Below are 22,972 nucleotides of genomic sequence, written 5' to 3'. Positions count from 1 at the left end.
GGCTCGAGCCCCGTGAGAGCCCCCCGCAACTGCCCTGCGGGAGGGAGACTTACCACTTACTTGGGCCCTGAGCATCTCGGTCTGGGACATCAAGGCTGTCACCTCTTTGTCCCTCTTGTTCAGCTTGTCCTGTAGGCCTAGGGGAGAAGGGAGGAACAAGGGGCCGTAATGTTCCAGAGGTAGCGGGTGAGGGTATGGCCCTCTCGAAGGAACCTGAAAACGAGGTCCAGGGTCCAAATCCTTCCCCATACCAGCCCTCTCACTGGGTGACCCACTCCGAAGAAGAGACCCCAACACCATGTGGTCTCGGGCTATTTAACTCTTGGAATCTGTTTCCCTGAGTGAAAAATGGGGATAGTAACGTGTGTTTCATAGCCTCAGAATAGTCCTAAAAAGGATAATCTACGGAAAGTGCTAGAAACACACTCAATTTCCATAAGTCACTTTGTAAGTGTACACATGATGCCCATAAAAATACCAACAAGATTTTCGCTCTCACGGAACTACATGAGCTGATTCTAGAATCACTTGGAAAATAAGCAACACTAGCAAGAGAGTCTGGCAAACGCTCCTTCAGTGACTTAAACACAGAACATACGGGCAAACCCCAGAGAACTGGAAGGGGGACTCGCAACAGGCCTCCTCGTGCACGTTTACAGAAACACCACTCACAACAGCCGAAAGGTGGAAACAGATCAGGTATCTATCAACAGCTGGATGAAGACTAAAATGTGGGCACGTGATGGAATATTACTCGGCCACGAGCAGGAACAGAGCAGCGACGTGCTACATGATGAACCCTGAGTCTAGGAAGCCAGACGTAAAAGGCCACCTACGGTGTGATGCCGTTTGTGTTAAACGGCCAGAACGGGCAAATCCATAGACAGAAAGCCGACCAGTGGTTGTCAGCAGCTGGGAGGAGGGGAGCCGGCCAGGGGAGGGACTGATGATGGGCATGGGGTTTCCTTCTGGGGAGCTGAAAATGTTTTGGAACTAGATAGAGGTCGTGGTTGCAGAACACGGTGAACGTACTAAATGTCCCCCCCGAATTATTCACTTTAAAGCAGTTAATTTTTATGTTAATATTCCATCAAAAAAAAAAAAGAATAGTCAAAAGAATTTTGAAAAAGCAGAGCAGGAAGGACTAGTCCTGAAGTGATTAAAATATAAAGCTTGGGGGGGAGTGTCTGGGTGGCTCAGTTGGTTGAACATCCGACTCTTGATTTTGGCTCAGGTCATGATCTCTGGGTTGTGAGATCAAGCCTTGCATCAGGCTCTCTGCTGAGCGCAGGGTTTGCTTTCTCTTTCCTTCCCCCTCTGCCCCTCCACTCGCTCTTTTTCTCTCTCTCTCTCAAATAAATAAATAAAATCTTTAAAAGAAATCTGCATGGCACACACGACCATAAGAAAAGTCACAAGGCAAACCACAAATGGGGGAAAAAATGTTTGCACTGTCATATATAGTTTCTAAAAATCAACACAAAGATCAACAAGCTACTAGGAAAACATGAGCAAAAGATGCAAGTAGAACACTGGACATGAACAAAGAGAGGCAAGTTGAAGTTACACCAGGTAACATCTTTTTACTGCTCAGACTGGCAAAAATCACACAGTGTGATGGAATATTTCGCTGGTGAGGCTTTTGGGGAAACATACTTTCAACCACAGCTGGTGGGAGTTAAAGCTGTTTGAGCCCCAAAGAGGAGAAGGTAATTTACTGAAGCAATGTTTGTGACAGACAAAGACTGGAAACAACCTACGATCCGTCAGTAGGAAACTGGCTACACACACCCTACAGGAGCTCCTAGCGAAGGATTATTCTGCATGGTGTAAGAGAATGTACCGATAAGGAACAGTACATTGTGAGGCATTGTGAAACGGAGAAGAGAAAGGGGCGGAACAGCATGGGAGGCGTGGCTGTGCTGCCTAGGTGTTTGCGCACAAACGTCTCTGGAAAGGAACCCTAAGTCGGCCAACACGGTGCCTATAGGGAGGGAAATCAAGCAATGGGGCACCCTTTGCCGGACACTGCTCTTTGACCCATTGTAAATTTACACCTATTTAAAAAACAAAGTTAAAGCCGAACAAGTAACAGCGGGCTTAGCCCAATGCCCCGCACTTCATAAACCCGAAAGCCCAGGGTCCCGCCCAGCCCCGCGGCCACTCACCCTCTATAGTCTCCTTCATCCTGACCTTCTCCCCTGAAATGTCGTTGGACTCAATCATCTGAAAGAAGAGCCTGGTAAGGGGGACGCTCGGCCCCCGCCCCTGACTCCCGCCCTGGCCAGCCGAGCCAGCAACCTCACCCCCATAGAGGCTGGCTCTCAGTGACTTGATACAGTGGCAAGGAGGACAGATGTTCTCCATCCTAACCCCCCGACAACAGAGGACCCCCCCTTCCTGCTCCCAGTGCCCCCAAAGGCTGTTTGTGCAGCTTTCCCGTGAACCCCTCCCACCTCTTCCTTTGTTGAAAACGTTTATTATATTAAACAGATGTCTCCTTCCCTGGGACGCCCACAGAGATTAGTCCTGGAAATCTGGTTCCATCATCATCCAGAGGCAAAATCCCCGCCTTGGTTTCCCATCCATAAAACAAGCATCAGCTGCCATAGGGCAGCTCCCGGAGGGACGTCAAGAAATGTTACTTCCTCTCCCTCCAAGACTTCTTCTTAATACTAAACCCAGAAGCCAATGAAGAAAAGATCAATGAAAAAAAAATCTGGATGGCAAACAGCAACAGGGTCCCCACGGCTTCTTGAAAAAAATGTCCAGCCTCCTGCCCAAGCTGGCTGTCCTCTAGGTCTGCAGTTTGACAGTCTAACACTGTGGGGCAGCACAGAGCTGAGCAGCCAGTCACCTCCATCAACCTGTCCCTCATACTTCTGTTCATACATCCCGAGCCCCCTTTTTAAGTGTCGGCCATTTGTCCCTGCACTTAAACCTCTGCATCTGGGAGTCATGTGGGTCCAGACCGAGGCTCCGTGTGTGTGGAAATCAAGAGAGGGGCCTTCCTCAGGTCACTCTGCCCACTCCTTGGCCTAAGGTCTGTGACTGGGGGAAGGGGGCCGTCCTATGGAACCACAGCAGTCCAAACCTCCTCTGCTAAGGGACTCCCTCTCCTCTGAGCAGCCAACCAGGCCATGTGCACACAAGAGACTCTGGGGGCTGTTCCTTTCCCCTTTGCCCAGGATCCTGGGAGAGCACTTGCTAAAAATGGTCCCTCCCTGGGAGAAGGGGGCAGAAAGGCTGCCACAATGGGACACAAGGCGGGACACAGGCAAAGCTGCTTCTACGAAAAAGGCACCTGTCCTTGAAACTCCTGAACACTGACTGCTAGAAGTTATTCTAGTGTAAATGCTCAAGGGGGGAATCCAGCGTTCAAGAGGGCCCAGGGTTTGGGGCGCCTGGGTGGCTCAGTCGTTAAGCTCTGCCTTCGGCCCAGGGCGTGATCCCGGAGTCCTGGGATCGAGCCCCGCATCGGGCTCCCTGCTCAGCGGGAAGCCTGCTTCTCCCTCTCCCACTCCCCCTGCTTGTGTTCCCTCTCTTGCTGGCTGTCTCTGTCTCTGTGCCAAATAAATAAATAAAATCTTAAAAAAAAAAAAAAAAGGCCCAGGGCCTGTATAAACGCAAGGATCGTGCTGCTCGCTGTTCTTCGTCTAGGATTTGACTCATGTCATCCCCGGCACCCTCAGTCGGCCCTCTAGCAGTGGAGCTGGAGTTGACCTTACCGCTGGTGGGCAGGAAACCCTGGGAGAGTTTCCGTCTCAGTCTCGCTTTGCTCATCTATGAACCAGAGCCAACACTGATCTTGCAAAGGTTAAGAAAAGGCAACGGGAGGTCGTGGCGTAAGGGTCTGGTGCCCAGAGTGACTCAAAAGGCCCTTCCAGGCTGGCGTGCTCACAGCCCACACCACCCAATGCCTGGGCCTCCCCAGCGTGCTGAGCTGAAGGAAGTCGAGCTAGATGTGTGGAGGACTTTGAGAGCCGGATCAGAACTGATAGTAGCAGCAACAGCCGCTCTAGAACTATGCCCCACCAGCCTCCCAGCGCCTACTCTGGAGACCCCCCACTCTGGCCGCTGGACTGTTGCTCACAGTCCCAGTAGGACTGGCAAAAGGGGGCTGCCCTCAGGTCACCTAGGTTGGTGCTCGTGTTGGAGATGGGGCCCCATCTCCCCCCCACCCCAGGGACAGGGAGGGCTTGCCCTCCACACCACGCAAGCCCCACGGAGCTCCTGGGGCTGGCGCCTTGGGGAGGTAGGTCCAGGAGCCTGCACCGTGGGGCACGTCTGGGAGAAGCAGGGGCCTGGCGATTGGGAGGAAGGCTGTGCCCTTCGTGCTGAGGTATGCAGCTCTCCAGGCCCGGGCTGTGGGGGCCCAGCCAGCTCAGCTCTGACCACGGCGGGCCCCCATGGCCACCCTGCCCTACTGATGGAGGGATGAGGGGGACCCTCTGTTCTCGCATGGGCCTGGCTGGGAGGAAGGAGTCAGCCAACGCCGGGGCCCCCGTGCCCGAGCCCCTCCACCCCCGTCCCCCCAACCCCAGCCCGGCAGGAGAGGAAGCCGCCTACGTTGCTGTGCTGGGACGAGCACAGGGACTCGACGGCCTGCAGTCTGTTTTCAGCCACCAGAAGCCTTTCCCGCAGCCTCTCGGCCTCCTGCTTGCTCTGGGCTTCCGACCGCTGCAGCAGCTCGTGGTCCAGCATCTTCTTCTCGGCCAGGGAGATCTGCTCCTTGAGGAACTCGATGGCCTGCGCCTGGCCCCGGTACTCCACGTCCAGCTTCTCCAGCTCGTGCAGCCGCAGCTCGGCATCGCGACGCTGGTCCTGGGCCTCCTGCAGCTCGAGCCGGTGCTGGCTGGCCTGCACCTCTAGCTGGGCCCGCCAGTGCTGCCGCAGCCCGGCCAGCTCCTCCTGGGCCTCCTGCAGCTTCTGCCGCAGCCCCTCCTTCTCCTTGACGTGCACGGCCGTCTCGATGTCGTGCTTGGCCCGCAGGTTGCCCAGCTCGAGCTGGTGCTCCATCTTGATGCCCTCCATCACGGCCTTCAGCTCCCCAATCTCCTTCTGCTGGGCGCCCGGGCCCGAGTTCAGGGTGGCCTTGAGGTCCTCCAGGGACTTCTGGTGGTCCGAGGCCAGCGAGTCCAGCTTGGACTTCCAGTTGTCCATGAGCCCCATGTTCTCGCTGGTGGCCTGCTGGACCTTGGCCTTGAGGTCCACCACCTCCTGTGCGTACTTCTCGTTGGCCGCGCGGAGCTTCTCCACCTCCGCCTGGTAGGCCCGCAGCGCCTTCTCGTACTTGTCCCGCAGCACACCGCTCTCCCTCTGGTGCTCCTTGCTGGCGGACAGCAGCCGCTCGCGCAGCCGCAGCGTCTCGGCGGCCTCGGGGTGGTCGGCGGGCGGCGGGCCCGAGAGCAGCAGGCACTGCTGCAGCTCCTCGATCTCGCCACGCCGAAGGTTCAGCTCTTCCTCCAGCTGCAGCACACGCGACTTCTCGGCCACCGTGGTCAGCTACCGGGGAGAGAGGGAGCCGGAGGTCAGCGGGCCAGCGGGAGGGTGGGTGGGGGGATGTAGCCAGGGCAAGGGGGGAAGTTTGTGGAAGGGAAGGGCGCCCACCCTGCCCGAGTGCCCGCCCGCCACCGCCTCCCGAGAGACTGCCCCGGCTTGTAGTCCGGTGACTCAGGGACTCGACCATTCCTGCGGCCCTGTGTGGCTTGGGACAAATCAGGGGTTAAAAGAAACCACCTGTTTGAGGTTCTGGCTTTCTTTAGGAGGGAATTTTGCACCGGGAGGGTCCCCAGCCGGAATGGGTCAATTCACAGAGGGGCTGTCTGGAGGGGATGGCCAAAGAAAGGTCTGGTTTAATGCCTGAGGCAGAGCAAAATTAATGCTCCCAGACCCGCCTCCTGATGGATAACTGAGAGCAGAGGCTCCACCCTCCAGAAACCCACTTGGATCACGACGATCACGGTCGTATTTGGAAACGATACATGTACAAGTTTTAAATCTTTTCCTAACTTAAAAAAAAACTTGTTTTTGGAGGTGACCTTTAGCTCAGTAAATGTTTTTGTCTTTAAATGAGGCTGAGCCCCGGATCAAGGTGCCTTGGGGTGGAGGGCTCCAGCCTGTCACCCGTGACTGGGTCGGTTTCTGCAACCAGCCTCAGCGCACACGCGTGCATCCCACACAAGCACACACGGTCACCCAACAATGGCCAGTGTGTGGAAAGGCCAACCTGCAGAAACGGACCGTTGCTCGCCCCACCTCCCACCCTGCTCAGAGGGTCCGAAGCCATAGGTGCTAGCCAGCTATTTAGCTCCATGGCCAGAAGTGCAGCTGGGCTGGACGGGCCAGCTGTGTGGATGTGTGCACCTGCACAGGGGGCCGGTCCCCTGGGCAGGCGTGGTGGTGCGGAGGGGCCAGCCAGGCCCAGAACCTGCCCTGGGACTTGGCGGGACCTCACCCCCACAGAGCTTTCCCTGATCTATTGTATCTCGACAGCCCCACCCCCGGGTCTGACACAGAATCTCATGCCCTAGGGACACCCCCACACCCCCAAAGCCCCAGGTCCTTCAGGCTAGCCTCTCCTGCCACAGAATTAAGACCCCCTGGGCTAGAGAAGCCTGGATCTGCAGTCCCCCAACCTCCCACCTTCCTCAGCCTCCCCCACTTGGGGAGAAGGGAGACGTGGATAGGTTGTCACTGTGCCTGCCCATATATATAAGGGGCAGACCGTTCCCAAGAGGCCCCCCTCCATTTCTGAACATGACAAAGCCTTGTCACTGCAATGCATGGGGAGGGAGGGAGGGGGAGGGCCTCTCAGGACATCCCCAGCCATGGGGCCATGAGCTGGGGCGCACGGTCCTGGAGAGCCAAGACCTCGTCCTCCCCAACAAGCGTCATGTGGCAATGGAGTCGAAGCATCCCTAGACCTCGACTTCCCTCCTGGAAGGGGTGCAAAAAAGGCGAAACACAATGAGGATAGCAGCCAAAGGCAGAAAAAATAATAAAACAGAGAAGCCGGAGGAGGCGAGAAGGGGCCAAGGCGCCCGCGGGGCCGGAGGCGGCGTTACCCTGTTGTCGGCTAATTCTCGGAGCAGCCGCTCAGCCTGCGCCTTCTCCAGTAGCAGGCTCCGCTCCAGCTCCCCAATGCGCGCGTGCTCCAGCTGCGTCTGGGTCTGGGCCACCCCGGTGGGTGGGAAGGCGGGCCAGGGGAGAGGAGTACAGGGCAGAGGAAGCCGGAGGAAGAGAGAGGAAGAGAGAGAGAGAGAGAGAGAGAGAGAGAGAGAGAGAGAGAGGCGGCGTCATCTTCCATGAACGAGACAGGAGAGCAGGTCGAGGAGAGGAGGTGGCGCGAGGACAGAGGAAGTCTGGGGAGGTGGGCCGGGCTGGTCCACCAGCTGCCCCCCGCCGGGGCCCTAGGTGGGTTTGCTTCAAGGCAGGGGAGGGGCTGCGGCAACACCATCCCCCAAGTCACCCCACCCGGGAGAGGGTGGTCACAGGGCACCGGGCTCCCTCCTGACACCCCTTGCGGCTCTGGGGAGGGGCCCCAGTCTCCTCCTGCTCCCCATCGGGCCGTTGCTCATTTTAGGCACAGGATCCTGCCCACTGCAGGCCCCGGGATGGATGGATCAGTAAAGGAACCCAGGACTCCTAGCTCCCCAGGCCTGAGCTAAAGGTGCAAGAACCAATGGAGCGGGAAGGTTTTAAAAGATATCTCTACCCCATCGTGATTCTCCCAGCCTGGCCTCCCTGGTGGAGGCCAAGCTCTGCCACCCACTGCCCTGCCCGAGCTCGGCGACTCGGTGCCCATCCCCCGGGGACCCCCGTGGAGGATGCCTGGTCTCCCCAAAGCACAAGAACCCTTTGTTCCAGCTTCCCACGCTAACAAAGCCCGATGTTCTCGCGGCATCCAGCCTGGCATTTGAGTTTCTCGTAACAGACTGGCAAGGGTGGCAGGGGCCAAGGGTGCCGACTCCGGGGCATCCGGGGCAATCTGGAGACCAAGTTCATTGTGCGGAGAAGCCAGGGGGTCCTCCTCAGCCTCCAGCCCAAGGAGCAGTTTAGAGCAAATCTGCGGGGCCGGTCTGAAGAGATAGGGCTTCCCCACACAGCACATACGTGTAAACGCAAGCATACACACGCCCGTCACCAGCAAGGGTGTAAACCCATTTGAGAAACACACCTGCAATCCCGACAGAGCTAGAGAGATGTTTCTGTCCTCTGGCCTATGATCTTATCTCTGCGAATGTTCCTGAAGGAACAACTAAGAAGGTTCTCTCTCTCTCCCTCAAGAGGGCAGCATGCCACAGCACTAAGAAGCAGTCAGCCTCGGGCTCTTCCAGGAAATTACAGGCTGACAATGGTGTCTCGGGGTCAGCCCCTGGGGGGGTGGGAGGCTCATCCCCACCCTCCTCTCCCAGAGCGTGGGCACCGCAGCTCGGCCCAGGACCCACGCTAGGTGGCGCAGGATCATAAATGATGACTGGTGTCTCTGTGGACAAGAAAAAGCCCCCAGCCTCAGAATTCCAAGATAGCCTCATTTGGTGCTCTCAAAAGGACGCCCCCCCAACCTCCCGGCATCACCCCCTTTCCAAACTTGTAGCCTCCTGGTCTGCGGGCTGGGGTCTCCATGGGGGCACAGGGGAATCCACAGGGGACTTGCTTCGAGTGCTTGCTTAATTAAGATAAATCCAACCACAGGAACCCGAGGGTGGAAAACAGCCTCTAAGGCTACATTTTAGGTGGGGCGGGTGATCTGGCCTTCTGTCCGCTCCACCCAGGGTGTGAGGAGTGGGGCCACCACGTTCCTGCTTCTCACTCTCAAGGTCCCTGGAGCTCATGTTCAGAAACCCACGCCCATGGTCAAGGTGCTGGAGGCAGCGTAAGGGTGCAAGCAACTTTTGTCTCCTGTGCTAACTTTAGAACCTCTCCCCTCAGGCACTGTGCCTATACCCCTGCGAAGCACAGAGCCTACACCCCTGCGAAGCACAGAGCCACCGCCTTGGGATAGCCCTCAGGCTGGAGTCCTTAGTGGGGGAGGAGATCCCCCACCTGCACTGGGGGCTCCTGAAGGTCAGAGGCCCGCATCACTGCCCTTGATCTCTAGTCCTCACAGCGCACCAGTCAGCAGAGAGCTGACTCTGAGTTCCCGAGCCTGGCCCTCCCTGTTACCACGGGTCCGCCCCTGCAAGTGATCCAGTGACCCCACCTATGCTATTTAATTAACAAAATCATCACATGTAAGCCCCAGATGACTGATTAATCGACAACAACCAAACCCCAACAAGGTCGGGTCCCAACTCGGGTGGCAGCGGGGAGAGGCACCCACGTGCTCACGGTGCAATGTGGCGAACATCCATTCAAGAACCGGAAAAGCTGCCCCCGGCTTGTAAACCTGGGATTCCCACTCCCGCGGAAGCACTTTCCCTGTGCTCCTGCCCTGTTCGGACAGTGGGGACATAAAGGGGCACGAGACAGACAGGGCCGCCCCCAGGGGTGTACATTGTGGGGATGGACGCAAACAATAGAGGGTTTCAGGTTGTGGCTGGAGCTGGGAACAGGGAGCAGGTTGGGGGGGTGCAGGGGATGGAGGTAATATTGAAGAGGCAGAGGAGACCTCACTGAAAAATACAGTGGAAGGTGAGGCCCGAAGGAGAAGCAGGAATCGGCACACGGAGATGCTCAGAGGCAGACAGAGCTTGGGGCGTCCAGGAAGAGAGGAGCCCCACGGGCCCTGGGCACAGGTGCGCAGGGCTGGGTCCCCAAGGGGCTCCTCTGGGCCACTCTGGAAGAGCCTACGGTTCCCTGGGGCTGTAGTGCCAGATGTGTGCAGGGAAGCGGCAGGGGCTGGTTTACCTTTTTAGAGATTTGGTCAGCGGTTTGCTTTACAGTCACGCTGAGAGGGGGCTGTGGGTGGGGGAGAGCTGGACCAGGGTCGCCCATGAGTTGATCAGCACTAAAGCCCGCTGCCGGCCAATGAGGAGCGTTCATCATAGCTTCTTCCCTACTTCTGTGCAGGCTCAAAACCACCCAGCGTTCAAAATGCCAAAGCTGTATTTTTAAGGGCTATCTGGCTTCAGTGTGGAGAACGGACCGCAGAAGAACACGGGAAGTGCCAAGTAGGGGCTGGCGCGGTTGTCCGAGGCAAGGTGCTGGGGCCTGGCCCAGGGAGGTGGCCGTGGGGAGGCAGAGAATTTCTCCTCCTCCCTCCCCGTGGGGAGGCAAGGTCAAGGTCAGGAGGATTTCTGACAGAGGGATGAAGGAAAGATTCAAGATGAGTCAGTTAAGCAATCATCTGTGGGGCTGTGGGGCCAACTGCTGAGATGGAGGGAGTGGGGGGGGGTCAGGAACAAATGGAGAGATCTGTTTTCCACAGGTTCTGTTGGGGATGCTGTACTGGGTTGAACGGTGTCCCCCAAAACCTCACCTTCACCTGGAGCCTCCGAATGGGACTTTGTTTTGGAAGAGGGGTCTTCGTACACGTGATTAGTTAAGATGAAGTCATACTGGTGGACCCCAACCCCAATGACGGGTGTCCTCATTCGAAGGCAAGCCACAGGAACACGCAGGGACAAAGGCCATGTGGCGACAGAGCCGGTGACTCAGTTACAAGCCGAGGGATGCCAAGGGTTGCCAGCAACCTTACTGGAGCTGGGAGAGAGGCATGGAAAAGGTTCGGAAGCAAGCCTGCCGATCGCATGATTTCAGATGTCCGGCTTCCAGAACAGTGAAAAAATAAGTGTGCGTTGTTTTAAGCCACTGAATTGTGGTCATTTGTTACGGTGGCCCCTGGAAACTGCTACTGGGGCCCGTCTCTCCCTCCTCCTAGGGGAGATGTCCACGAGGCACACCAGGGTGGCGCTCGGGGCGGGGGGGAACCGAGGGAATCGTGAGCTCACAGAGGACACCGAATGACACAGACTGGAGGCTCTCAGGGACAGCGAAGATCGAGGGGCAAAGGGGCCCTGAGACAGGCTGACATTTAGAGATCAGGAAGGAGGCTAAGAGGCTAGAACTGGGGAGTGAGGCCAGGAGGAGGACAAGCAGAGAGATGGGGTGACAGCTGGTGGGAGACCAGGAGCTCACAGGAATGCTCTGGGTTTTATTTTTGACTCTGGAGATGGGTGGGTGTGAGCAGAACTTTGGGACCATTTGTGTTCTGATCGTCATGAATGTGGTCACAGGAAAAACAGCAGCAAGGGGACCCCAGCCTCCTGGCCCCTTGACTGGCTGGCTGTCACTGTCTGTCACTGTCTCTCCCAGGCTCTCCCAGTTGGGGCTGAAGGGGCTGGGATGGAGGCCTGATCCAAAGCCAGCCAGCTCATTGGCCAGCCTGGGACCAATCAGATTCTCTCTAGAGGACAGAGGTAGGCGAAGGTAGGAGGCGGGGCCAGGAGGCTGGAGGATGTAAGGGGCCAGGAGGAGGGAGCAAATGTGCCAAGAGTCCAGGAGACACAATCAGAGAGACAGAGGAGAAAGAGACAGACAGACAGACGTGCAGACTGCCCACGAGGCAAGAGCAGAGGGAAACCCCTGAGCAGAGAAAGGAGGGGCTTGGCTCCTGATGCTATTTCTTGCGTGGGGTCCTTGAACTGCCGGTGACAGTTCCCTGTAGACGTTCAGTAAACCCCGTTGAGTGAAGTGCACACGAGGGGTCTCTGTCCCTCGTACCCACAGGTGCTTCTACCAGAAGCCCACCCCAACTCCTGCAAGAGGGCAGCTGCCCAGCCGGAAAGCCAGCTGGAAAGCAGCCACATGACCTGTCACCTTGGCTACGAGGGAAACATACAAGAGAACATCAATTACGCTGGGCTGGGGCTCCTACGTCGGGGTTGTACCCCGACATCCATCCTTAAAGCTCAGGTGGCAAAATCTCCATTAGGGGCAGCTGGCAGCGACCCTACCCAGATCACTCATGTCCCTCCCCGAGCCGGGGTCATCCAGGGACAGGACACCCACAGATACACTTCTGCTGGGCAACGAAGCCATGGGCTCTTAAGGCAGCCCCCTCACACGATCAGAAACCATAATTTCTAATTCGAGCTCAGAAATGATCTAGTGCAGGGGCGCCTGGCGGGCTTAGTCGGTGCAGCATGTGACTCTTGATCTCAGGGTTGTGAGTTCGAGCCCCACGCTGGGTGCAGAGATTCCTTAAAAATAAAATCTTAAAAAAAAAAAAAAAGACCTAGTGTAGTGATCCCCAAAGTGTGGCCCCTAGACTGGCATCACCTGGGAACTTGCTAGAAGTACAAATTCTCAGGTCCCACCCAGACCTACGGAACAGCCACTGTGAGGCTGGGCCCAGCACATGTCTGAACACGCCCTCCCGGTGATGAATTCTCAAGTCTGAGAATCACTGGCCTAGTTCAACCTCCTCGTTTCACAGATGAACAAAGCGAGGCCTGGGGAGGGAAGGGACTGCCCAGAGCCTGTCAGGGCCAGGCCAGCGTGCGGAGGACTGAAGTCACTGTCCCCTGCCCCATCTGACAGCTGCAGGAGTCCTCATCCCTCGTCACCTCCCAGGGAGCTGGGAGGACCACAGCAGCGAGGCATTCCTGCCCACCCACCCAGCTGTGGCCTCATGAGCCCTGAGGTCTTTGCGTGATGTAGTGAGGAGGGCTGGGGGTGGCGGGGGGCTTTCACTAACTGATGGGAGCACCCGTCCCTCAGCTCAGAGAGGGTGGGTGGGGCAGAGAGTGAAAGGCTTACCTCTGCGCAGACCCCCTGCCCCGGTGTTGTCCCTCAGCTCAGAGAGGGTGGGGCGGGGAGTGAAGGCTCACCTCTGCGCAGACCCCCCGCCCAGGTGTTGTAACTCAGGAGACGCCACAAGTGGTCCTCCTCAGGGCTGCGCTTGGGAGCCAGGAGTCCTGGGTCCTGGTCCCAGGGGCTGCCGCCTCGCTCCCTGACTGGGTGAGTCCCTTTGACTTCCTGCGGCTGTTTTGCCATCTCTAAGCTCTGAGACTAACAAGAAGCTACTTCCAGCCAACCTGTCATGTGGAATCCAGGACAAATGAAGGACCCAAGGGATACCTTTAGGGCTACTGTCCAACAAAGAGGGGACAGAGGAGTCTGGCCACTATGTCCTCAGGCCTAGTCCTCCGGCAACCCTTGGTCCACCCCACCTGGCTAACAAACAAACGGAAGCATGGCCGCCTGGGGCTCGTGGAGCTCAGCCATCGCCCCCCCCAGACGAGTCTCTCATGACCTACCCCCACCGCAGTCTCCCAGGGGCCCCTTCTGGATTTCTCCCTTGACATGTCCCCAGTCCCTTCCCAGGGAGCCCAGAGCTGCTGCCTGGTCCTCAGGACCATGTGCCCTGCAAGGGCTGGGACCGGGGAGGGGGGCACATAGCTGGGGGGGTGGGCGGGGCAGTCCTCCAACCATTACCTCCAGGTCTCCCTTGGTGATGGACTCCTCCTCCACTCGGAACTGCAAGTCCTCCACCTTCCTGCAGGGGGAGAGGGGGCTGAGCGGGCTGGGCTCAGGGCCGTGGGCCTCACCTCAGGGAGGGCAGAGACAGGCTCAGACCACGACAGAGTCACGGTTTCCAGAGCCTCCTGGAAACCTCTCGCCCTCCCAACTGCCGGCTCCGTGCTCTGCTCAGAGACCACCGGCTTCTCTAAAACGGGGGCATGTCAGGCAACACCCTTCCTCCCTAGGGTGGCTGTGGGACTGGGTAGCAGGATGGGCTTGGAAACTGCGGCTGCGAGGAGAACAGTCCCGCTGCGAAGAGAACAGTCCGTGCGGAGGGAGCGTGGGTTTCTTCTCCTGCTGACCTCACTCTCATCCCCTCCCCGCAAAATCAGGGGCCAGAGTCCTGGGGCTGCTCCCTGAAGAGGGCCCCCACTGGCCTGCTGCAGGCGTTGGAATCCACCCTCGGGGAGACACAGTCACCCACCCACGTGCCAAGACAGCACGGGGGAGACGCGGGCACAGAACCGCTCACGGAGCTGCCCTTCCCGGGGGGCCTCCTACAGCTCCAGGCATACAGATGGGGACGTAGGGCCAGGAAGGGCAAGAGACCTGCCCAAGGCCACCCAGCAAGCCCAGGGGACCGCACCCAGGCCCTTGGTGAACACGACCCCCAGGACATCTTCAAGTTTTTTTGTTTGTCAGCATCCGGCGTGTTGCCATGGGAACCAGATGTGTGGGCCCCGAAAACTGTCTCAGGCAGATATAAATAAGCCCTTCTCGCTCCTAGTCAGACGGTAACAACAGCCTGGGGCGGGGGCTGAGGCTGGGGGGCTGCCTGAGGCATGGGGGAGGGAAGGGAGCCCCAGAAACCTGGGTGTCGGCTAGGGGGACAGGGAGAGGACCTGGGCCAAGAGAAGCCCCGTCCCCTGTGGGCTCTGTCCCGCAGGTGACCCAGGACCAAGTCAGGCCAGAGGCGCCGCACAGGGGGAACCACAGTCCCCACTGGCCATGGCGGCGGGACAGAAAAACCCGCGTCCTCACCAACAACCTGGTGGCCTCAGGCAAATCCCTGCCCGCTCTGAGCCTCAGTTTCTTCCTCTGTGACATGGGGGCAATAGCCGCCTCCCGGGCTCATGGTAAGATCGAGAGAGACAGCGCACGGAAGCCCTCAGCCTGGGGCTGACACCTGAAGCAAGGTGTTTCCAGGGGCCTTTCGGAGCCGCTTCTCGGAGCCTCAGCGTCCCGACCCGCCAAGCTGGGAGCTCCACGCACAGCCCAGCCCAGCGGGGTGCTCTGAGGATGCAGCTGGCACGAGAGGGGGGCCCCCACCCTGCGTGCTCCCCTCAGGATGTGCTACGCGGGCAAGTCATGAAGGAGAGCAGCGGAGGGGAGTGATGACTCCTCAGGCCCGCCGAGATGGGGATCATCACCCCACTTTGCAGATGAGGGGCAGGCCCGCAGAGCTCAAATGTCCCCCAGGCCCAGGGCGGGGGGGCGTACCTCCTCTCCTCCTCCAGCTGGTTGGACAGGTCTACCTTCTCCTTCCGCACGCTCTCCACCAGCAGCCGGGCCCGTTGCAGCTTCTCCTCTGCTTCTGTAACATACTGGGCCCCGAGCAAGGGCCAGCCCCGCGTCAGCCTCCTCCTGGGACTGGGGTCCGGGTGGGGGAGGGCTGCGAGAGAGGCGGAGGAGCGCGAGGAGCCAGGCCTGCCACTCCCCTTCCGGCTGGTGGGGCACAGACCGTGGTGGGCCTCGCTGCGAGGGAGGAGGGCCCAGCCAGGAACAGCAGAGGCCAGCATCACCCAGTGGGAACCTCAGGTCCACGTGTCCCCAATGCCCAGTGCCCCAGTGCCTGTCACGTCCCTCGACCCCTAAGGGCCTAAGACCCACTGTCTTGGGAAAGCCTCTGTCCCAGCACACACGGGCGCCTGGCCTTAACCATCCCAGCACTTGAGGGTGGGCTAAGCCAGGCCCCCGGGGGGGATGGGGACCCAGGAAGGATCTGTCACATAGGAGACAAACATCTCCATCAGGGAAGAGAAGCAAGCGACAGCAGCAGACCCAGGTCAACAGGCGAGGCCTCACTGCCCTGAAACCCAACACCCCGTTCTACTTGAAAGCATGATCTGAAACACGGACGGGTGTAGACCAAAAAATGTGTACGTGAGTATGTTTAGACAATGTGAGTAATTGGAAATAATCTGAACCACCGCAGGGGACTGCCCACGTCGGTAAGGACACAGCCCGTGATAGATGGCCACGCAGCCGCAAAAACAGGCAAGAATTTTCCATGACCTAGAAAATGGTCCCACTCTAGTTAAGTAGGAATAAGCATGAAAGAGCCAGGCTCCAGATCCATCAGGGGGAGGAGGAGAGGTCTTAGGATTCTATGCGTGAGGGCGGCCTGCAGGCTGAGCCTGGGGAGGGGGGAGGCGGGGTGCCTCCGGTGCCCTCTGGATTACCCCCGCCCCAACCCCCACCCCGCCGGCCCAGCCACCTGCTCGTGCTGCGCCTTGAGTAGGGCAATCTCCTTCTCCACTTCGCAGATGTGGCTCGTGGCCTTGGCCACCTCAGCCCGCTCCAGGTCCCGCTCGGCCAGCAGCTGCTCGATGTGCTGCTGCTTCTCCTTTAGCGCCTCTTGCAAGGCTGTCGTGCCCGATATCTTGCGGGCATAGCGTGAGGAGGTCTCCGTGAGCTGCGGGAAGGCACGGGTGCAGGCTGGACTCAGGGATCTAGGGCACCATCCTGACAGCAGCTCGAGCGCCTCGCCTCCCAGGGGCCTGCTCCTCCCTGCCGGTGCCCCAGACGCTCTACATTGGGGGGGATCGTGACATTCGAGATGCAGGGAACTCCCGGCTCTCAGGAGTCACGACCCCTGAGAGTCACAGCACCCGGGCTCAGGTGGACTCCCTCACCTGGGCCACTTTCTCTGCATGCATCCTAGACTCCCAACCTACACTCAGCTTGCACAGAAGGCCCTGTGCCCAGCAGGGCAGCCTCGCCTTCTCCCCTCACCCAGGGTGCCTGTGGCAACCTTGAACTCCCTGCCCTACACCTGCCTCCCACCCATATCACCTGTCCTGTATCCGTAGGCCCCTCCTTAACTCCCAGGAAAGGGGTTAGGCTACTGACAAATAGGTAATATAAAAATAACAATAAATGTAAAAGGATCAATCTTTCTTATTAAAAGATATCAACTTTCATCTATATTTTTCTTTCTTAAGTAAGTTCTATGCGCAATGTGGGGACTGAACTCATGACCCTGAGATCAAGAGTCGCACACACCACTGACTGAGCCGGCTGGGGGTCCCTACGCTTTCACCTTGGTTAAAAAACCCCATGGAGGGATACCTGGAACCAGATCAAGTCAGGGGAGACTGGGACACCTGGATCCTTCTGTCCCTACGCACCCCCTGCCCCCCCCACCAGGGTACTCCTCCGCGGTTCCCCCCTCACCAGTCCGCTGCGGCTGGGCCGGCCCCCCACGGAGGAGGCCACAGAGCTGACAGAGCTGATGGAGGAACTGCTGGGGCTGTGGGTCAGTGCCGAGACCCCCATGGCCATGCGCTTGGTCTTCTTGGCCTTGGCCGGGCTGGTGGACGGGAAGCCGATGCGGATTACCTTGTGGATGGGCGCGAAGAGACCAAACTTGGGTGGGCACTGGAAGTACCTGGGGGAGGCAGGAGAGACCCACACCGCCGTCATGGCTCACGGTCCCGAGCCGCCCCTAGCCTCCCCCAGCACAGAGGCTAACACCCTCACCCCACGACCAGTAGATGGGACTCCCAGAGACAGAACACAAGTGAATAGGGCCTGAGATTCTCTGCGGCCATAACAAGACATTGGGCATTTTTAGGAGGGGTCAGGGGTTATAACAGTTACCCAGCACCCACTCTGTGCCGGTCCCTTTATGGGAGTGCTCATTTCTACCCCCCAGCCACTCTATTCTTACCCACATTTCACAGATGAGGAGATACAGGCTCAGAGAGGTTAAGGAACTTGCCTGCGGTCACACAGCTGGTTAAATGGCAATGCCAGGATTGAACCCACCAGTCTTCTGGGCTTGGGTCCCACACACCATTCAGAGGCCCCCCCAGCCCTATCTGCAGCCCCCACTCTCATGACTGCCCCTGGGTCACCCCAGACCTAGGGAACCCCACTGACTATGGAGCTCCCAGCGGGGAGCAACCAAAGCCTGAAGGAGCTGCTGCCCCACCTGCCCCCGAATTCTGAAGGCAGGAGTGAGCTGAAAGAAACACCCATCTTGTGAACAGGAAGGCACAGTGTTGTCATGGGAACTCGGGAGTATCTTCTCTCAAAACCTCTCTGGGGGGCGCCTGGGTGGCACAGCGGTTAAGCGTCTGCCTTCGGCTCAGGGCGTGATCCCGGCGTTATGGGTTCGAGCCCCACATCAGGCTCCTCTGCTGTGAGCCTGCTTCTTCCTCTCCCACTCCCCCTGCTTGTGTTCCCTCTCTCGCTAGCTGTCTCTATCTCTGTCAAATAAATAAATAAATAAATAAAAATTTAAAAAAAAAAAAAAAAAAAACCTCTCTGGGCATAGATTCCACGGGGGACAGGGCAGCCGGTCCTGTCCAGTTCCTGCCTCGCCTTGAAAGTGCCCCCATCCCGCCTCTCCCTGCAGGAGGAAGGCGTTTGCTAGGACCGTGCCCCCTGCGTAGCAGTCCTTCCTCAAGCCTATCGCAGAAGAAAAAAGCCTGCTTCCCTGCGAGAGCTGGGTGAGGTCTGGCTCCTCCCTGGGGGCTTGGCCTGAACCATGGTGACCCTCCTTTCCAGAGCCATCACAGCCTCACCTGGGCCACGCAACCCCGCCTAGCGACAGCCAGCGCGGGCAGTGGGGCCACCAGGCCTTAGCCTCACGCCCCTCCCAGACACTGCTCGCCCAGAACCTCACACCCCAGGCCCAGCCTTGCACCCTCCCAACCCAGCCTTCCCAGCAGCCAGGTCCCTCGAGATACCTGGAGCCCTGCGGTGACCCCACCCCTGGCTGTAGGGCACGGGACAGTGTCAGATTATTTCCTGCGTCACCCAGCGGGACTCCCGGGAGGCAGGGACCCCTCCCTCTTGTTTCCACGGCTCCTGCCCCACACATTCACATGTGACATGGAAGCGGGAACCCAGAACCGACTCTCCTAGCACTTGCCTGTGACTCTGCGTGACCTCTCTGGCCTCTGTTCTCTCATCTGTAAAATGGGGATGCTATTCCTCAGCCAGAAGGAAGGTGGCAGCACCTCCACCGTGACGTCTGGCTCAGCTACCCAGAGCCTCAACACCAGCTCCGTCAGATGCCCCAGCCCCAGCCCCCGCATCTACCCCAGCTGAAGAGGAGCCCCTCCCAGGTGCCCAGGGGGAAGTCCACCATACCTGGTGCCTGCCACCGCCCCATCGTTCTTCCCAAGGGGCTCGTCCAGCTCCACGCCGCACCACTCGCCCTTGGCAAAGTCTGTCTCCCCCACGTACCGCACCACGCCAGTCTTCGTCCCACCAACCTGTTGGCACACAGACAGACTCAGGTCCAGAGGATGCAGTGGGCCCAGGCAGAGACAGGCACATTCCATCTCTCCCTTCCAGTGTGCAAGGGACAGGGAAGGTAGGGGTGAGGAGGAGGAGAGGCCCAAGGGCAGTGGGGAGGGATATCGTCCCATGCAAGAGCTTTGGAGACAGACAGACTTGCTCTGAAACTCTGCCACATACAAGCTGTGTGAGCTTGGGCAAGTTACCTGACCTCTCTGAGCTTCAGCGTCTTTATCTGTAAAAAGCATTGTTTTCTTTCTCTCCCCCAGGATTAAATACTTTTGTGCACTGTCTGCTACTTCCTAGAGCGTCAATCAACTTTATCTTTAAAAATGGTTTTTGGAGGTCGCCAGGGGCTGGAGGGATGGGGAAATCCGGAGTTGTTTAATGGGAATCGAGTTTGAATTTTGCAAGATGAAGAAGACCCGTGGATCGGGGGTACAGCAACGTGAATTCACTTAACACTACGGAAAGGTATATTTAAGGATGGTTAGAAGGTCAATTTGAGGGGCGCCTGGGTGGCTCAGTCAGTTAAGCATCTGCCTTTGGCTCAGGTCATGATCTAGGGGTCCTGGAATCAAGCACCACGTCGGGCTCCCTGCTCAGCGGGGAGCCTGCTTCTCCCTCTCCCTCTGCCCCAGCTCATGTTCTCTCTCTCTCTCAAATAAATAAATGAAATTTCTAAAAAAAAAAAAGTCAATTTTCTGTGTGTTTTGCCATAATTCAAAAAAACCCTCAAAGGACAGGCCAATAAGTGTGACATTCCTCTATATACATAGTGGGCCCCTGAGCAACACAGGTTTGAGCCATGTGGGTCCACTTCCACGGGGATTGTTTGGATAAATACGGTACTGTGAATGTCTTTTCCTTATGACTTTCGTACTAACATTTTCTTTCCTCTAGCTTACTTTATTGTAAGAAGACGGTACATAACACACGTAACATACGAAATACGCCATGTAACATACGAAATACGCATTAATCGACTGCTTATGCTATTAATAAGGCTTTCCCATCAACAGTAGGCTATCAGTACTTAGGGTTTTGGGGCATCAAGAGTTAACACGTGAATTTTCGATTGTGCAGGGGGTTGGCACCCCTCACCCCCTGGAGGTTCAAGAGTCAAATACTTCCAAAGCTTTAAAAAGCCCTAGATGGGCGCCTGGCTGGCTCAGTCAGTTAAGCGTCTGCCTTCAGCTCAGGTCGTGATCCCGGGGTCCTGGGATCTAGCCCTGCAGTGGGCTCCCTGCTCAGCGGGGAGTCTGCTTCTGCCTCTGCTCCTCCCCTCAGCTTGTGTGGGCTCTCTCGCGCAAAAATAAATAAATCTTTTTAAAAAATTTACAAAATAAAAAGCCCTAGAAGTTTCTCTACCTCACTCCAGAAGCAAACATTTCAACTCTCTAAGCTGAATTTTTCGGTGTTGACCTCCTTATTTCTCACACTTACGATGCTATTTCTTGATTTCTGAATTTTGGGTGACCCCCCCCCGACTTCCCATCAAGGAAGGGGAGGCGTCAGCTCCCCCTTCATCACTGCCTCACACGCGTGCGAGCACACACGTTCCAACTCTGCCCCCTTTCCAAGCGGTGTCTCAATTTTGATCGGATTCCAGGTTTACCGTTCTGGAGATTAAGCAAATATTGTTCATGGCTGAGTATGGGAGGCTGCAGGTGCTTCTCCTTTCCGGCACAAATTCTCCCCTCCAGATAACCACAGACTTTTATGATCGTTCGCTTGCCTAGTTTTACAGACTTAAGACGAGTTCTACCCCAAACTTTCTCAGTTGGGAAAGGGATGGGGAATTCCATCAAGTTCTTTCTGAAGAAGACCTTTCTGCAGCCACGTGACCCACTGTGAGGCCAGCAGCCCCAGGTCTCCCATCACCATAGCCATGAAGAGTCCCTTCACCTCCCTCCTAGCCTGGACCCCGCTTCCTGGATCCTAGGTCTTCCATTTTTCTTGGTTGACTTCCTTATTTTGGTTTACTTACTCTTTTCTTTTCTTTTTTTTTTTTTTAAAGATTTTATTTATTTATTCGATAGAGATAGAGACAGCCAGCGAGAGAGGGAACACAAGCAGGGAGTGGGAGAGGAAGAAGCAGGCTCACAGCAGAGGAGCCTGATGTGGGGCTCGATCCCAGAACGCTGGGATCACGCCCTGAGCGTGAAGGCAGACGCTTAACCGCTGTGCCACCCAGGCGCCCCTACTTACTTTTCTTAGTCCACTTCCTTATTTTTAAGAAAAGGTGCAGGAAGAAATAGACTCCTTGAACCTTTGCATTTCCGACATTGTTTTTATGCTAGCCTTGCTTTGGCTCAATCGAGGTCAAAATTCAGGTAACATCGAATTCATCATTTTAACCAGTTTAACGGGTACAAGTCAGTGGCTTTCAGTTTGCAACCATCACTGCGATCTGATCCTGGGACATTTTCATCACCCCCAAAAAGAAACCCCATGCCCAGGAGCAGACCCCCACCCCCAGCTCCTGGCATCTACTCATGTACTTTCTATCTCTTTATACTGCCTTATTCTGGGTGTTTTCCATCGATGGAATCACCAGCATATGACCCTTTGGGTCCAGTTTTCTTCCATTTGCATAGCGTTTGCAAGGCTCCCCCACGTTTACTAGCATCCGTATCATTCATCGGCAATATTCCTTTTCATGGCCAAATAAAATTCCAGCGTATGGATGACATCATATTTTGTTTGTCTGTGTATCCACCCATGGACGTTTGGGAGGTCTCCACTTTTTTGGTTGGTGTGAATAAAGTTGCTGGGAACATCCGTGTACAAGTTGTTGTGTGAACACTTGCTTCCCTTCACTCCTGAGTGAGTTTGGCCGGATCCCTTCCTTTAGGATTTCGAAGCCTCCCATCTTCCAGGGCTGCTGTTGAGACGTTCCAAGTCCATCTGAGTCCCGATCCTTCAGGGGAGCCCGTCTGCCCACTCCGGAACCTTGTAGGACTCGGTCTCTGTCCCAGGGTTACGCAGACACACAGTGAAGTGCGTTGGTGGGAGCCTCTTCCAACCCCCTTCCTGCGCTCCCGAGGGCCCCTCTGACCAAGAAACCCTTGTCCGTCCCGGGGAACTTCCCTGCATTCCTTACTTGACTTCCACCCTCCCTTTCCTGTGTTCTCTTTCTAGAACCACTGCATTTGGAAGTTGGACCCGCTGGACAGGTCTTCTGAGAGTTTTATCTTCTCTCCTGTTTCCAGCTGTCTTTTGGTTCTGCTTTCTGGGAAATTTCCTTAAATTCCTCTTCTAAGACTGTGCAGTTTCTTAGATGCATAATCAGATGTTTTTCATTTCCCAGAGCTTTTTTGTGAGCCAAAGGGTCATCCTCATATATTCAGTGGTGTTCTGTTCAGATTTCATGCCTGTGTGACCTTCTCTACTTTCCCAGACGACCGGCCACTGTCCCCTGCAAAGCTTCTGCGTGGCCGCTGAGGAGGGCATGGGCTTGGCAGCCAGAGTTCTAGAAGCAGCCAGCCGGGAAAGGGGCTCAGCCTTCAGGATCCAAATGGTCCTTGAATCCTCCTTTTTAAATCCAACCTGCCTGGGATTATGCCTCCCCCCTGCCCCCGCCAGCCATCCAGACTCTCGCCGACCGGCTCAGGAGATGAAGCAGCTGTCCAAGGCGTCTGCGGGAGGGATGGTCACTGGGCAGAGTGGGGCAGGGATGGGAAGTCAGGGGAGTTTTCAGCCAATTCTCGCGTCTCTGGCCCCAACATCAGATCCATTTCCAGAGGCCACCGTGCAGCCGACTCCTGAGCCTCAGCTTTCTGAGGGGAACATCGATTGCTTCTCTGCTTTTCTGGCTGCTGCCTATGGACTTGGCCGCCCTGGGTCTCTGCTGTTGTTGTTGCTGTCCCCTCTCTTGTTCTCTTTGTCCTCGAGGCTTTAAAAAAACTCCCTTCCCTGTCGTTCTAGGGCAGGTTCAGGAAGAAGCGAAAGCAAACGTGTGTGTTGATCTATGGCTTTTGCCTGAACCTAAAGGCTCCCTCCTCTGATGCCCCCTCAGTGGGCCTCC

At 56.9% G+C, this 22,972-nt stretch overlaps 1 protein-coding gene across 4 annotated transcripts in view; it reads right to left on the bottom strand.

Moving 5' to 3' along the window:
- CLIP2 (CAP-Gly domain containing linker protein 2) overlaps positions 1-22,972 on the bottom strand; it is a 59,294-nt gene that overhangs the window by 8,678 nt on the left and 27,644 nt on the right. For 2 of the 4 annotated variants that reach the window (XM_034670011.1, XM_034670012.1), the window contains exons 4-12: positions 18,793-18,917; positions 16,867-17,080; positions 15,908-16,105; positions 14,911-15,014; positions 13,384-13,444; positions 7,068-7,172; positions 4,570-5,505; positions 2,169-2,226; positions 54-137 (exon numbers count right to left, since the gene is read on the bottom strand). In XM_034670011.1, coding sequence (XP_034525902.1) covers positions 54-137; positions 2,169-2,226; positions 4,570-5,505; positions 7,068-7,172; positions 13,384-13,444; positions 14,911-15,014; positions 15,908-16,105; positions 16,867-17,080; positions 18,793-18,917 — 1,885 coding nt within the window. The remainder of the gene's footprint in view (positions 1-53; positions 138-2,168; positions 2,227-4,569; positions 5,506-7,067; positions 7,173-13,383; positions 13,445-14,910; positions 15,015-15,907; positions 16,106-16,866; positions 17,081-18,792; positions 18,918-22,972) is intronic. The other 2 variants (XM_034670014.1, XM_034670013.1) reach the window with 2 other exon arrangements.

The sequence above is a fragment of the Ailuropoda melanoleuca genome, chromosome 10 (assembly GCF_002007445.2).
Source record: "Ailuropoda melanoleuca isolate Jingjing chromosome 10, ASM200744v2, whole genome shotgun sequence".
NCBI lineage: Eukaryota > Metazoa > Chordata > Mammalia > Carnivora > Ursidae > Ailuropoda > Ailuropoda melanoleuca.
Note: the sequence above shows the minus strand (reverse complement) of the source record. Positions and strands in the feature narration are given on the sequence as shown.